Source organism: Garra rufa, chromosome 15, assembly GCF_049309525.1.
Source record: "Garra rufa chromosome 15, GarRuf1.0, whole genome shotgun sequence".
NCBI classification, from domain to species: Eukaryota; Metazoa; Chordata; class Actinopteri; order Cypriniformes; family Cyprinidae; genus Garra; species Garra rufa.
In genome coordinates this window covers 35500759-35515118 of record NC_133375.1, presented here as the reverse complement: position 1 = coordinate 35515118, position 14360 = coordinate 35500759, and the positions used below count along the sequence as shown (strand labels likewise).

The 14360-nt window shown below is 37.0% G+C and overlaps 1 protein-coding gene across 1 annotated transcript in view; it reads left to right on the top strand.

Moving 5' to 3' along the window:
* Positions 1-14360, top strand: part of tbc1d22b (TBC1 domain family, member 22B) — an 86203-nt gene that overhangs the window by 35644 nt on the left and 36199 nt on the right. The window contains exon 8 of the mRNA XM_073819869.1: positions 12253-12359. Within this exon, the coding sequence (XP_073675970.1) occupies positions 12253-12359 (107 nt within the window). The remainder of the gene's footprint in view (positions 1-12252; positions 12360-14360) is intronic.

Sequence of the window (14360 nt, the reverse complement as noted above, 5' to 3'; positions counted from 1 at the left end):
TCTATCCATCTATCCGTCTATTATTCTGTCATATCATTATCATACCATTTAATCTACTTATCATTCTCTCTTTTCATCTTTCTAGCATTTTGTCATTATTGACATTGTTCTATCGTTCTATCATTCTATTAATTGTACTGTCACTCATTCTATCCATCTATCGCTCTGTCTGTCTATAGATAGATAGATAGATAGATAGATAGATAGATAGATAGGTCAAGGGAGAGATGAAGACAGACAAAGAGACACAGACAGGGAGGGAAATATACTCTCCAGCTCTCGTCCTCATTGCTATTCTCCCTCCACCCGGCAGCCTTCCCCTCCCTTCCTTATTTATTTCCTGTCCTCTCATGTGAAGGTTAATTACTTATGGATAGTTAAGGATTACAGAAGAACAATAGGAGGCTCATTGATCTCACCGGTGTGCCGCTGCTGCAATGTCACCAGTGCAAACACCGGGACATACCCACAGATTACCTGGATCACCAATCGATTTCTCTTTTTCTACCCTGTCTGTCTTTCTCTCCCTGGCTGTCTACCTCGCCCACTGCTCTCTCTGTCTTTTCCTCATCCCTCTGTTTCTCCACAAAGCTAATTTAGCGAAAAGCAGATTTTTCATACCAGCGCTTTCGTGTCATTCTGCAGGGCCCTTCTATCTCTAATTTGTTTGCGGGCCGTGTGAATATATGTATGTGTGTGCGTTTGGGATTCACCACGTGTGTGAGTGAGCGACTCAATGCCGCAGGTTGAATGAGCCGCATTGATCGGCTGGATTTAAGTGTTTACAGAGGCTTGCGAGGGTGCCGAGCACACGGTGGGGGGCTCGACCCGCCGATCGATACATCTGAACGAACTTCATGATCCCAACACGCTGCCAGCGGGAGATAAAAGAGCAGGGTTAGCGCCCTCCCTCTGACGCGGGTTTCACCCCCGTCGTTGAGGCCGCAGGGCGAACGCAGCCTCGAACGGCCTCGCCTGCTCTTATACGCTGCGTTTTGCCAACTTTCGCTGCGCTGTTTCTCTTGGCCAGCACGCCTCACTGGCTTTCTAGGGCTCCTCTGCGAGCTTTTTAACTTTCTGCTGAGACCGTCCTCCGAGAGAGACGGCGTAGGAGAGTATTGGTGCTTCGCATTTAGCTCAATATCAGCGAGTAGCGTTTTAAAGAGTAGCCGGCAGGAAGGAGAGTCACGGCGCCCTTCGGTTTAAAGTGTTGGTATTGATGCGCCGAAGAATTCGAAGTGGAGAGAGAGACGTGGCCGAGAGAGAGAGAGAGAATATTCTCAAAGGGTAAATCATCACATTTACCCTGACAGACAAAGAGGACAGCGGGGAAATCTCCTCTGTAAAGCATCAATGCCCTGTCTCCGTCTCTCAACTCTCGCTCACACACACACACACACACACACACACACACACACACATTGGTTTTTTATTACTGAAGAGGGTGTGTGATATTCTCACCTTATTATTTATTGCCTTCCTGGTTTTATGGACTGTTATTTGCGCCGTCGCGGTGCAGTTTTACTATTAGATGGATGGTCTGGGTGAGAACAGTTTGTGGTTTGGCGGCAGCGTTGTTGAGCAATAAGCAGCAAGAGGATAAAATCCCACAGCTTTTGTGGCTTGAAAATGTGAAAAAATTTAAATTATTCATACAATTGTTGTAATTTAGTATATTATAGTGTCTGTCACTGAATGATGTGAAAAATTAATCGGTAGCTTTTTTCCATTCAATTGGTGTATGGAGCTTTTTAAAAAGCTTTTTAAAAAGTTTGTAAAAAGCATCATAGAAGTAGTCCGTATGGCGTGTGCACTATATTTCAAGTCTTTTAACAGCTTTGTGAGGTTGAACTTTCAAAGTTATTAACTGAAAATCTTCTCATTTAGGGGTTGCGACTGGATCATTAAGTCACTGTGTTAAAGGATTAGTTCACTTGCAGAATAAGAATTTCCTGATAATTTGCTCACCCCTGTCATCCAAGATGTTCATGTCTTTCTTTCCTCAGTTGAAAAGGATTTTTCTCCATGTAGTGGACTTCAGTGGGTATCAACAGGTTAGAAGTCCAAATTGCCGTTTCAGTACAGCTTCAGATGGTTCTACACGATCCCAGCTGAGGAATGAGGGTCTTATCTAAAGACCCTTATTACAATTGCTTGTCTTGCACTAGCAAGTGTTATCATTTACATTTTATTACCACCAAAAAATTATCCAATTACTCGATTAATCATCAGATTAATCGACGATAACTCAATTATCAAAATAATCATTAGTGATGGCCCTAAACTCACAAAGTAAAAATGCAAAGAAAGTCAAATGCCCTTTACAAAAAAAGGCAAAACAACAATGTTGGTCGATTTTGAAGTTTTTCGCCCTACCCTACATAAATTATCCAATTACTCGAGATTAATCATCAGAATAATCTACCGATTACTCGATTACCAAAATAAAAGTTAATGACAGCCCTAAACTCTAAAAGCGAATTTGCAAAAAAAAAAAAAAAAAAAAGTCAAATGCCTTTTACAAAAAAAGGTAAAACAACAATGTTGGTCGATTTTGAAGTTGGAGGAGAAAATGGCATGGAGTTTTTTTTTGCCCAAACCAAATTATCCAATTACTCGATTAATCATCAAAATAATCTTATCAATCACCCGATTGCCAAAATAATCGTTAATGACAACCCTGAACTCTCAAAGCGAATGTGCAAAAAAAGTCAGGAGTGGAGTTTTCCGGCCTAGCCTAATTATCCAATTACTCGATTATTCATCAGAATAATCTACCGTTTACTTGATTACTAAAATAATCATTAGTGACAGCCCTAAACGTGCAGAGAAAGTCAAATGCCCTTTATAAAAAAATAAATAAATGTAAAACAACTATTTTGGGTGATTTTGAAATTAGAGGAGAAAATGGGATTGAGTTTTTCTCTCTCTCTAACTGCACACAACTTTTCCAACGTGATTACGTAATCTGTGAAGATGCACATCGCAAAGCTAGAGCAAGATGAGCATTTGTGCATTCGATATTTTAGTTTTGTGAACCAAATCAACTCATAGTGTTGAATCTGAGCAATAAGATGAAAGAGGGTAAAATCACTCATGCATCGCTTTTGTGACTTGAACATTTTCAACCAAAAACATGATTTATTAAACTCACATAGGGCTGTGATGATTCCTCGCTTAAATTTGAGTACTCAATTATAAAAAGAATCTATTCACAATAGCATTTTTATGATAAAGAAGTGGTAAAATATTAAAGCTTAATTAATTCATTCAATTATTCATTGGCAGACTCTGCAGGCATGTGATGTAATACATAATGTACATAATTATATTGTTTTATTACATTATGTATTTGAACTGTTTTATTTAATAAAACCATATGATTACTTTTGATATTTTATTTGAGCAAATCTTTATCTATTTGAACCGATTATTATTCCTCATTGCTATTAAAAGTTTATTTCAAGTCATTTTTAAGTTTATTGTTCACTTATGTCCTCTTATTACCACAAAAAATAACCAATTACTCAATTAATCATTAGAATAATTGACTAATTACCAAAATAATCATTAGTGACAGCTCTAATCTCAGAGTAATATCATTTATAAACTGTAGGCTGTTTATAGTTGCCAACAACATTACTCTTTGCTCAAATGCTCAATTCAAAAATAAATATTCTGTAATTTACTTACATCTATCATGCTGGTTGATTAACCCTCAAAATACTGAAAGTGGCGCATTCCACAGACAAGAATCTGTAAAAAGTATTATTAGACCATTTTCTAAGGATACATAGTTGATTAAAATCAGATTGCTATTTAATTAAATAAATATATGCACTGTGTGTTTAATACACACTTTTTTTGTTTATGTGTGTAGGTTGCATGCATCTCAGAGCGGCTGTGTACACAGTGAAAGCTGCTCCACACAAACGGTTATCATTTACATTTTATTACCACAAAAAATAACCCAATTACTCAATTAATCGCCAGAATAATCAACCGAATTACCAAAATAATCATTACTCACAGTACAGTTTATAAACTGTAGTCTGTTTATAGTTAAGCAACATGACTCTTTAAGGGAATTGCTCAATTCCAAAATGCATATTCTGTAATTTACTTACTCACATGTCAGTCCAAATCTGTATATCTTACTTCCTTCTGTGAAGAAGAATAAATCAGTCGCTGAATGAGTCGGTGAAGATTGAGTCAGTCGCTCTTTTCTGTACATTTGGCAACTGGAGCTTTTAAGTTTGAAAAAAGGCTCCATAAAAGCAGTCCATACAGCTTGTGCAATATATTCCAAGTCATTTGATAGCTTTGTGAGATTAAAATTCATGTTATTCAATGAAAATCTTTTCCTCCAGTGGTTGCGACCGGATCATTAAATTATTGGGTTGAGCACAAGAGCCAGATTGCTCTGAATTTGTGATGAGAGAATGACTCACTCAAACCAGTTTTGTGAACTGAATCAACCGATTCATCAATCTAATTGCTTGCGAATCAGACATGGCTACTTCTCCTAATGAACATGCCAAGTAGAGCTAGGGCGAATGCCAAGATTCAGTTCATTATCATGGTCTATTTGTCAAACAAAAATGTTATATGGCTTGAAAGATTTTAAATAAAGTGCATGAGTCATATTAACATCATTTTTTGAAGCTTGAACGCTCCAGTCCCTCTTTAACGTAGCAACCAGTTCAACTCAAATTACTGTTGTTGTTTTCCACTGAAGAACCAAAGTTGTACGAGTTTGGAATGAGAAAAATCATGTTTTTTGGTGAACTATTCCTTTCATAAAGAATTCAATTGATGTGCGGTCACCAGGTGTGCGCCTGTCGGCATATTTTATAAACGGCTTTGAACATGGCTCATCCAATCCGCTTTAAGAGTCTGAGCTCTATAATACGGATCATTTAATGCTCAATCTAAGACACTGAGGAGCGACCTGAATGAGTAGTGATTTGTTTCACGACTAGCAGACTTGACTCATGATTATTGAAAGATCTCTCGTGTCGCTCATAGTCGCGCAAGGCACAATAACCTCCTTTTTCTCCACGGGGTCAGAGAACAGGGTGGCAAAGCCTCTCTTTGTGCCACAAACAGGATTTCTCCTGCATTCTGTAAAGCCGCTTTATGCAGCAGCTCTGTGTGTGTGTGTGTGTGTCCGAAGCTTTGGAGTGATGTGGAAATGTGGAGAGCTAAATGGATCAGGAATCTCTCCAGTGCTGTGGCCAGTGACATATGGCCCGGCCCATGACCGGCAGGGCACTGCATGCTTCATTTGTGGTCAAAGAGGGCTATTTACTTTGCTTTTCCAGCTTTTTTCCCCCTGCCAGCTCTTTCCTGTCGTTCTCCATCCGTCTTTTTTTACTTGAATCCCATCCGGGCTCTCACTCGGCCCCACATCAGCTGTTCTTCCTGCTGCAATGCAGAGGTTTACTGACAGTTTGTTCAGAGTTTGAGCGGAGAGGTTTTTGCCGGTTTTTACCTGCTACCAGGCTGGTTTCACATTTGTGGGCTACATTTATTAAATACAAATTCCTGTGTAAATTGTTTGTAAAACCAATCTTATGTGAATTGATTCATTTAAGGCTTCAATTTTTAACGGCATATTTTTGTCACAAATAATATATTTGATTTTTATAAGAATAATTAGTTTCTAATATATATTCAAGGTGTTTTTTTATATTAAAACAGGTTGCAACAATTTATTTTTAATTTGCTTCCTCATCTTTGTTATCCAGCAAAATAATGTTGTCTTGGTGACATTTTAATTGGCTAAATATTCAACAGCAATGTTTATCACAGAAAACCAAATGCATAAGTTTGCAAGACATAAAAATGTGTGCATGATCAACAGATATAAAAGGTAGTTAGTAGGGATGTAACAATATTATCAATATTGTGGTATCGTTGTGACATGACGATATGAAACCATATAGGTCTTCTGGATAAAAAGTGTTGATTTAATTTTTTTTTTTAATAACATAATATTTTTGTTGTGTTTTGGGCCATGATGCAATTTATTTTACAGTGCAGTTATTTTATAATATATGGCTATTACTGTCATAGGAGTAACACTAATATAAAATTGTTATTATTATTATTGTATTCTATTTTGTTTAGCTTCTAAAACACCAGTGTGAATGTACACAACTAAAAAGAGTGTTGAGTCCCATTTAAAGTTCAGGTACAAGTCAATTCACCGATTTTTTTTTTTTTTTTTTTTTTTTTTTTTTTTCCTGAATTTCTAAGTTTTCTTAGTTAAGAACATGGGTTGGAGCTCTTCATTTTGAACTCCCAAAGTGCATTAGATAGAATAATTTAACTACAAAATGTACAAAAATTTTTATCGTATTATGGGCTATCGTTACATCCCTAGCAGTTAGTTTATCTGTTACTATTTTTTGCACTTTTGCAGTTTGATTTGGTGATGATATTGGTAAAATTACACATAAAAAAAAGAATATTTAAAGAGATGTAAATAAAAAAGAAAAAAAAAATCTGTAAACATTTACTTACCTTCATGTCATTCCAAAACGGTATGACCTACTTTCTTTTGAAAAAACAAAACAAAAGTATGCTACAGTTTAAAAGTTTTGGGTAGGTTTCTTATGCTGATCATAATTTATTCATTTGATCCAAAATACAGTAAAGCAGTAATATTATGAAATGTTATTATACGTTAACATAATGTATTTCTATTTTAATATATTTGAAAAGTCATTTATTCCTCTGATGCAAAGCTGAATTTTCAGCAGACATTTTGGATTCATTATTCAGTGTCACATGATCCTTTAGAAATAATTCTAATATGATGATTTACTGCTTAAGAAACATTTCTTTTTTAGCAATGTTGAAAACAGTTTTGGTGCTTAATATTTTTGTGAACAGCATTAATTTAATTTAATTTAATTTTGAAACAAAAAAACCCTAATTTGATTAATTTAATGCATCCTTGTGAATTAAGTATTCTTTTGAAGCACAGTATAAAATACTTAAATGAGATATCTCTATTTATCTGGCAGCATTCCTACAAATTTCACTGAGATTGTAAGATGGCTGGACGTTCTAAGGTGACTATAACCCTAAAACAGCAGGTTGTCAGATGAAGGTGAACGGGATGACACTTTCACCCACTGCAAAAGAAGTTGGTCATTCCAAATCTGTAATTTCTTGAATATTGCAGGTTTACAATAACACTGATTCATTCAAATCCCACAAAAAGGCTCCTCATCTACGAAAGACAAATGCACACGAAGACAGAATAATGCAGAGACTCTCAATGGAGAATTGGTTCAGCACTGCAGCTGGAATTGCTTGCCAGTTCAGCGCTGAACAGGGTAAAGATCTGTCTCAGGATGCTTAAGAGAAGTCGGACTGAAAGCACCGACACTCATCAGCAGAAAGAATCAAAAGGCTAAGCTCACCTTTGTTGAAGAGGATCTTGTGTGGATAGAAGACAGGGTTTCCGCGGGGTCTTAAAAAGTCTTAAAAAGTCTAAAATTTAAAAATCAAAATTTTAGGCCTTAAAAAGTCTTAAATTCGCTGTTCTAGGTCTTAAATAATTTTACACAGGTCTTATTTTTCCGATGTCCATGTAACGCTACCTCTAAAGCTCATTTAAATTCTCTTTTTGTTGTTTCCGTGGTGTTGTAGTTCTTTATTTCACTATTCCAAATATAATTAGCTGTTTTTAAACTACAAATGAGACCAACATGCAATAGCCAATCAGCTTTCTGTTATTGGCGCGAGTCTCTCTCGGATTGTACCGCAGCAGAAGTAAAATGGATTTAACTTTTTAGCTTTGGGTAAGTGCAAGTTTAGCGATACTTAGCTTGAAAAAACTGAATATAGGGCTTGGCTAAGGCCAGTTGCTAACAACTGTAGATTTTTCCCCTCCCTCTGTGGAAGTTACTGCGTCTTCAGACAGAATCACAGTAGCAGAATACAGGTCAAACTACCCTTTTCTGTATATAATGTTCTCAATAATAATAATTAATATAGGTCGAGCTAGCTGACCGTCAGCCTTCGAGATACTTTTAAAATGTTTTTTTTACTTGCCCGACCGAACAAACCGCCTGATTAAAACTGAAGTGACAAAAACAACGAGCGAAGCATCGAAAGGCAAGAAAGATTCATATTTTAATACATTCAACGTAAACAGAAATTGATAATGGATATGTGTGTATTTCTGGTCTAATTGTGACATACTTTAAAACAAATGAATGTAACAGCACTCTAAAGAAACACACTGAGGTAAAATTTAAAATGTATAGTTTATTTATAACATGATATTGTTCAGTAATATACCAAGTGAGCTTTTTGCTGAAAATTCTCACAATTACAAATGTTACATTAATTTTAGCTCAATAAAAAAGTAGTTAGTCAAGTAGTTACTTACATATTAGACAATATGCAACATTAGCAGAAGCATTCTCCTAGCAACGTTTTGCTATGATTCAGTGTTTTGCCCGAATCAGTTGAAATAACTCGCTCATGAAGTGACTTACCGCCACCTGCTGGTAGTTTAGTGTGTTTAAAAGTATGCCACCACACCCAACATTTCTAATGTATATATTTACAAATCAATAAATGTATTTAAAACATTAATCTCACTTTTAATTTTGCAGTGTAAATTATGTAATCTCACTGCTAACAGCCATTTAGAATTTATTGATAAATTCATAAAATAAATTTCAAAGGTAATGCATACATTTCAAAAGTAAAAAAAAGGCCTTTATAAAGGTAAATCAAATATGCAGATTTAAGATGTAAAAGCTAATAGAGCACTGATGAAAATATTGCTTCAGAATTTTTTTTACATCAGATATTTATAGTGGTACTTTTATGAGGATATTTTGTGTGGAATAGTGTCTGCTGATATGAAAAGTTCACTGTATATTGTAGTAATAAATTTAATTTATGACAGCCATGAATTTGTGTTTACTTTTTACATTAAACACATTAAATATTACATGTATGCATGTAATATAATATCTATTTCCATTACAGGTTTCGGTCTTAAATTTCATATAAGGTGGTATTAAAAAGGTCTTAAAAAGTCTTAAATTTCACTTGTTCATATCTGCAGAAACCCTGGAAGAGAACTGATCCCAAAATTTACTAGTGATGAGAGCAAGTCTGATAGGAAACAATTAGTTTGACGTCAAACTGAGAAAAGGCTAAAGCCCAAGTGCGTAAAGAAGTCAGTGAAAGGAGGAGGAGGAACTGTCATGGTTTGGGGGATGTTTTCTGCAGCAGGAGTTGGGTCTCTTATACAGATACATGGCACGGTGTATGCAAATGTTTATCAGAACCTCCTTCAGCAACATGCAGTTCCTTTCTGTTCAAGCATCTCCCAATCAGCCTGCTACAGTGCCTTGCGAAAGTACCATCATGCACCATAATGACAAAGCAAAAACAGAATTGTCACAACATGGCATAAGTATTCTTACCCTTAACTTAACTACTTAACTAAAGCACCTTTACAGCCTCAAGTCTTTTTTGGTATGATGCAACAAGATTTGCACATCAACATTTGGCAATTATCTGCCATTCTTCGCCTCACCTCTTCACCTCTCAAACTCTGTCAGCTTATATGGGCTCTGGCAGATATTTTCAGGTTTCTCCAGAAATGAAGGCCACTCAACTCATTCACAGAGTTGTCTATAAGCCACTGTTTGCTTTAGCCTCGTTTAGACTGTCAGCACAAATCCGATTTGTATGCAAATCCGATTGAAATCCGATCATATTTAGGTAGTCTGAACAGCAACGAACTACCTGAAATCCGATTTGGTCAAATCCGTTTCGAGCTACATTCGAATGTGGTTTGGAATCCTATTCAAATTGGATTTCTGCTTTTTCAAGTTTTCATGCCACGTAAAATGTAAACACGTCAGACGTTTTTGTGGAAAACATAACAAACATCTTTGCAGAAACAAGCTTGTGTTGCTGCGAACTGCGGGAAAAGACAATATACAGCTATTATACGCACCTCTTTGAGTTGTGAAACCAGCGGAGACGGCAGCACAGAATAAAGTCGCACATTCCAGCATCCTGCATTTCTGCCGCTGCTTTAGAAGATGAATATAATCCAGCACGACGGCAACATTGTCGTATCGCAAGACCGCATCTATATTGAAAACTGTATTGCTGTTATTGTTGTTTTTAGCGTTGGCATAATAACGCAACGGCATTGCCATAGAAACCAACGTACATTCCGTAAAACGAAAGAACGCTTATGGACACACAAATCAGATTTGAACAGTTGCGATATGACTGTGTGGACAGTCAGTTATTCAAATCCGATTCCATCCAGATATGGACAAAATCGGATTTGGGCTGACAGTCTGAACGAGGCTTTAGAGTCACTGTCCTGTTGGAATGTGAACCTTCTGTCCAGACTGAGGTTCTAAATGCTCTGGACTGGCCTTTCATTAAGGATATCTCCATATTTTGGGGCATTGAGCTTTTCTTCTACTCTAGATGAAAACACGTGGAATTTGCAAAAAAACATCTAAAGGACCCTCAGACTGTGGAAAACAAGACTCTGGTCTGATGAAGATCAATTCCAAACATCATGTTTGTAGGAAACCAAGCACTGCTCATCAGAGTACCATCTCAAAACTAAAGTGTGCTGGTAGCAGCCTCATGCTATTGGGCTGTTTTTCAGCAGCAGTGACTGAAGGACTTGTCAGCTTCACTGAGATAAAGATTGAGTCTTGCCACACCACCATAAAGCCCAGATCAATGTTGCAGTGATGTTTGTCCTTCTGTCTACAAGCAATATGAATGCTCCTCAGCTAAATTTCAAATGTCGTAGTAGATAAGGGTATGAATACTTATGCAAAGGATTAATTTAGGTCTTTAATTTTTAATGCATTTGCAAAGATGTAAAAAAACAAAAAAAATTTTGCTTTGCTCTCATTCTCATTCTCTATGGAGTGTAGATTAATGTGGGAAAAAAGTAATTTAAAAGAATTTAACATAAGGCAGCAGCATAGAAAACACAAAAAAAGGAAGGGGTGTGAATACTTTTGCAAGGTACTGTTTTTTTTTTTTTCATGCAAGACCATGCAAAACAGGTAAAGCAGTTTTTTGAAGCTAAGAACACTGGAATAATGAAATGGTCGGGCCAGCGTCTTGCTCTAAACCCAGTTGAAAATCCTTGACATAACTTATGGCTAAGAAACAGACTACAGTTACCAAACTATGGAAAAGTGTAGAAGAAGAGTGGACCAAGATCAGTCCAAGATAGTCGTAATCCTGTTTCATGCTACAGTGGTTTCTGTTCTGTCATTTTGACACTGTTTTCTACAAAATGAAAGTTTTTGATTAAATGGATATTTGGATATTTTGTCAAACATGTTAGTAGAACAGTGGTATACCGACAGCTGATATTACAAAATCAAGTATTCATAGATGGTTCTCTAATTTTGGTCTCACTGTACATTTAAACATCTAGTAGTTTACTGTTTACAGTCAGTTTGGTTTTGTCTCTAACCACAGACCTCATCAGCGATTGGTCTTCAGCACGTTGTCTTCAGTTGAGTATCTATGGTCGGTCGAGAGCATGTATTGTTCATTGTGTCTTCGGCCTTGGATATGACCTTCTTCTTGTCTATATTTCAGCTCTCATGTACCGCAGTAACAGTCGCGTGATTGACTGAATTGCTTTGGCGATGCGCAAGCTGCATGCAAACACGCCTAGAGCACTCTCTCTCTCTCTTTCTCTCTCCCTCTTTCTCTTTACTCAGTGCTTCATCAAAATAGCTCCTTGTCCTTCCTTCCCCTCCCCAATCCCTCCATCCTTATTAAGAAAAGCGAGAGAGAGAGAGATCAAGAGATGGAGGACTACATTAGTTGTGGAGTGGCACACAGAAGTCTCTTCCAGCCAGGTCTGGCTCTCTGGGGCATAATGTGCGTATCAGCATCATTTAGCACATACTGTTTAAAGAGTCGGGAAAGGTCATGGCTGCGAGGGGAAGCCTGCAGTGGGAGGGAGGGAGAGTGCGGGGCGAGAAAGTGAGTTGATGAATGTGTTGAATAAAGAATGCAGTTTGCCGGCTAATGATCTAATGGCTTCGTGGTGTCTGCGCATACGACGCGTGTCATACACCAGAGCTGCTGTCGCCTGCGAGAAAACAAAGACTGCTGAGAACACCTGCAGCATGTGTTGTGTTGGTTTGATCTGCTGGTGACCGAACTTGAATGTGTGTGTGTTTTGTGTCTTCTTTTTTATAGAGGAAGACGTGGAGAATTTTGAAATGGCAAGCTTGCCCCTGGATACGCAACGAAACATTGAAGCCGACAGCTTTTGGTGCATGAGCAAATTGCTGGATGGGATACAGGTATTTCATCCACTTGAGGTTTGACTGGTTAAATGGGAGATGGCATAAGCATCTTTCTCCAGTGATTTCTGTTCACTTTGTCTTTATTTATTTAAAAAAAATTATTTTCTTTTTCTTCCTCCTCTTCATAATAATCTATTTATTGATACTCCTAATCCTAATTTTTTTATATAAACATACACAATTGTTTGTATATATATATATATATATATAGAGAGAGAGAGAGAGACACACACACACACACAGGTTTGTTTTTGTGAATTGTGGGGACATCCCATAGACTTCTATTGATTTTATACTGTACAAACCATATTTGCTATCGCCCTACACTGACCCTACACCTAAACCTAGCCCTCACAGGAGACTGTGCATATCTTTACATTCTAAAAAAAAAAACTTATTCTGTATGATTTATAAGCCTTTTGAAAAGTGGGGACATGGGGCAATGTCCTCATAAGTCACCCTCTCCTTGTAATACCTATGTCACCCCCATGTTATTACACAAATTTGTGTGCTGATATGTCACAAAAACAAACACACACACACACACACACATATATATATATACATGGGCGACATTAGGGGGGGGCAAGGGGGGGCAGTTGCCCCCCCTGTGGTTAGTCATGGAATCCTCGACAGCCCCGCTGCAACTGCTTTAGCCAAGCTTAGGCTCGGTTGTACTTGGGAACTAGACGGTGCTATATAACCCTCAAACGAAAGCAAAGCAATTGAAGATCTGGCAAACTATCCAACGTGTTTTTGCAGCGTTGAGCAATGTAGCCAATCACAGACACATCTGTTGTTTCCGAACAATTAGAAACACTTGTCAGAATTCACTCACTGCTGAAAGCGCCTGATCGGTTTTTATTAAGTGCCGTTTTGTGCGCTCGTGAATCATCTTATGAGTGTAGACGCGATGTAAATAAAATATTAATTGTGTAGTTTAGAGAGCTTTATTAATTATAACGGAATTTTGTGAGATCTCTATGAACTTTTAGTGATAATAAGGGGAGCGTGCTTTGCACTTTCCAGGCTATAATCCATTTAGAATTTGTATGAAACTTTCGTTTTTCGGCACATGCAAGCTGATATGTTTTGGGAGTGACATTTGCATATTTACGCTGGGTTTATTCTCGAAATAACAGTGAAGCAATAGACGGGATAAAAATATATTTTCCCCTTCTCCCAAAACAACTCACTGTTTCAGCTATAAAATAGTTCAGTTTTGTATGTAATGGCAAAATGTTTATATTTAGTTTCGTTTTTTATTTAGCTAATTTAGAAAAACGCTTGGAGCATTTTTTATTCGTTAAATATATATATATATATTTACCGAACAGCGCCCAGCGGAAGACTGATCATAGTCTGTTTGATCAGTTTGCCTTCTCAAATCATCACGACTTGCCTAAAATAAAATCTATAGATATAAAACAGTTCAAGTATAAAACAATGGTAGTTTAAACGTTACAGATAAATGTGCGCTATATGTGCATAGTTTGTGCAGAAAGTGGAAGCTAAAGCTTGCAGGACATCGAGGCACCAGCGCGATCACTTGCATTTAAGCAATTTAAAATTATCCGTCATTTTTGTTCACAAAGTACGAGTAATACATCGAAAAAAACGTTACAGCATTTTTATAAAATAAAGAAAACAAAAATTATGTGCTTTCTGCCGTCTGGTTCTTGAACAGGAGTGCTTAACAAAATGAAGCGAAATGCATGCCTCACAGACATAATAAATACATTTATAGAAAGCTTTAAATTATTACTTAACGAAATAAAACAAATCAAAAGCACAAACTCTTTCATGTAATCCGTAAAGATGAATTTCTCTCTAAAGGCGCGTCCAAAAAGGAGATTGCGAGTCAGGATCTTTGCGACACTGACTCAGAATACACAAATTAATTAATAAATAATTCATTTATGTCCTTACTCTTTCCTCGACACATTCATTGTTATTTATTTTTGCCGGTGCTTGGGGCGAGTTTTAGCCTATTGTGTG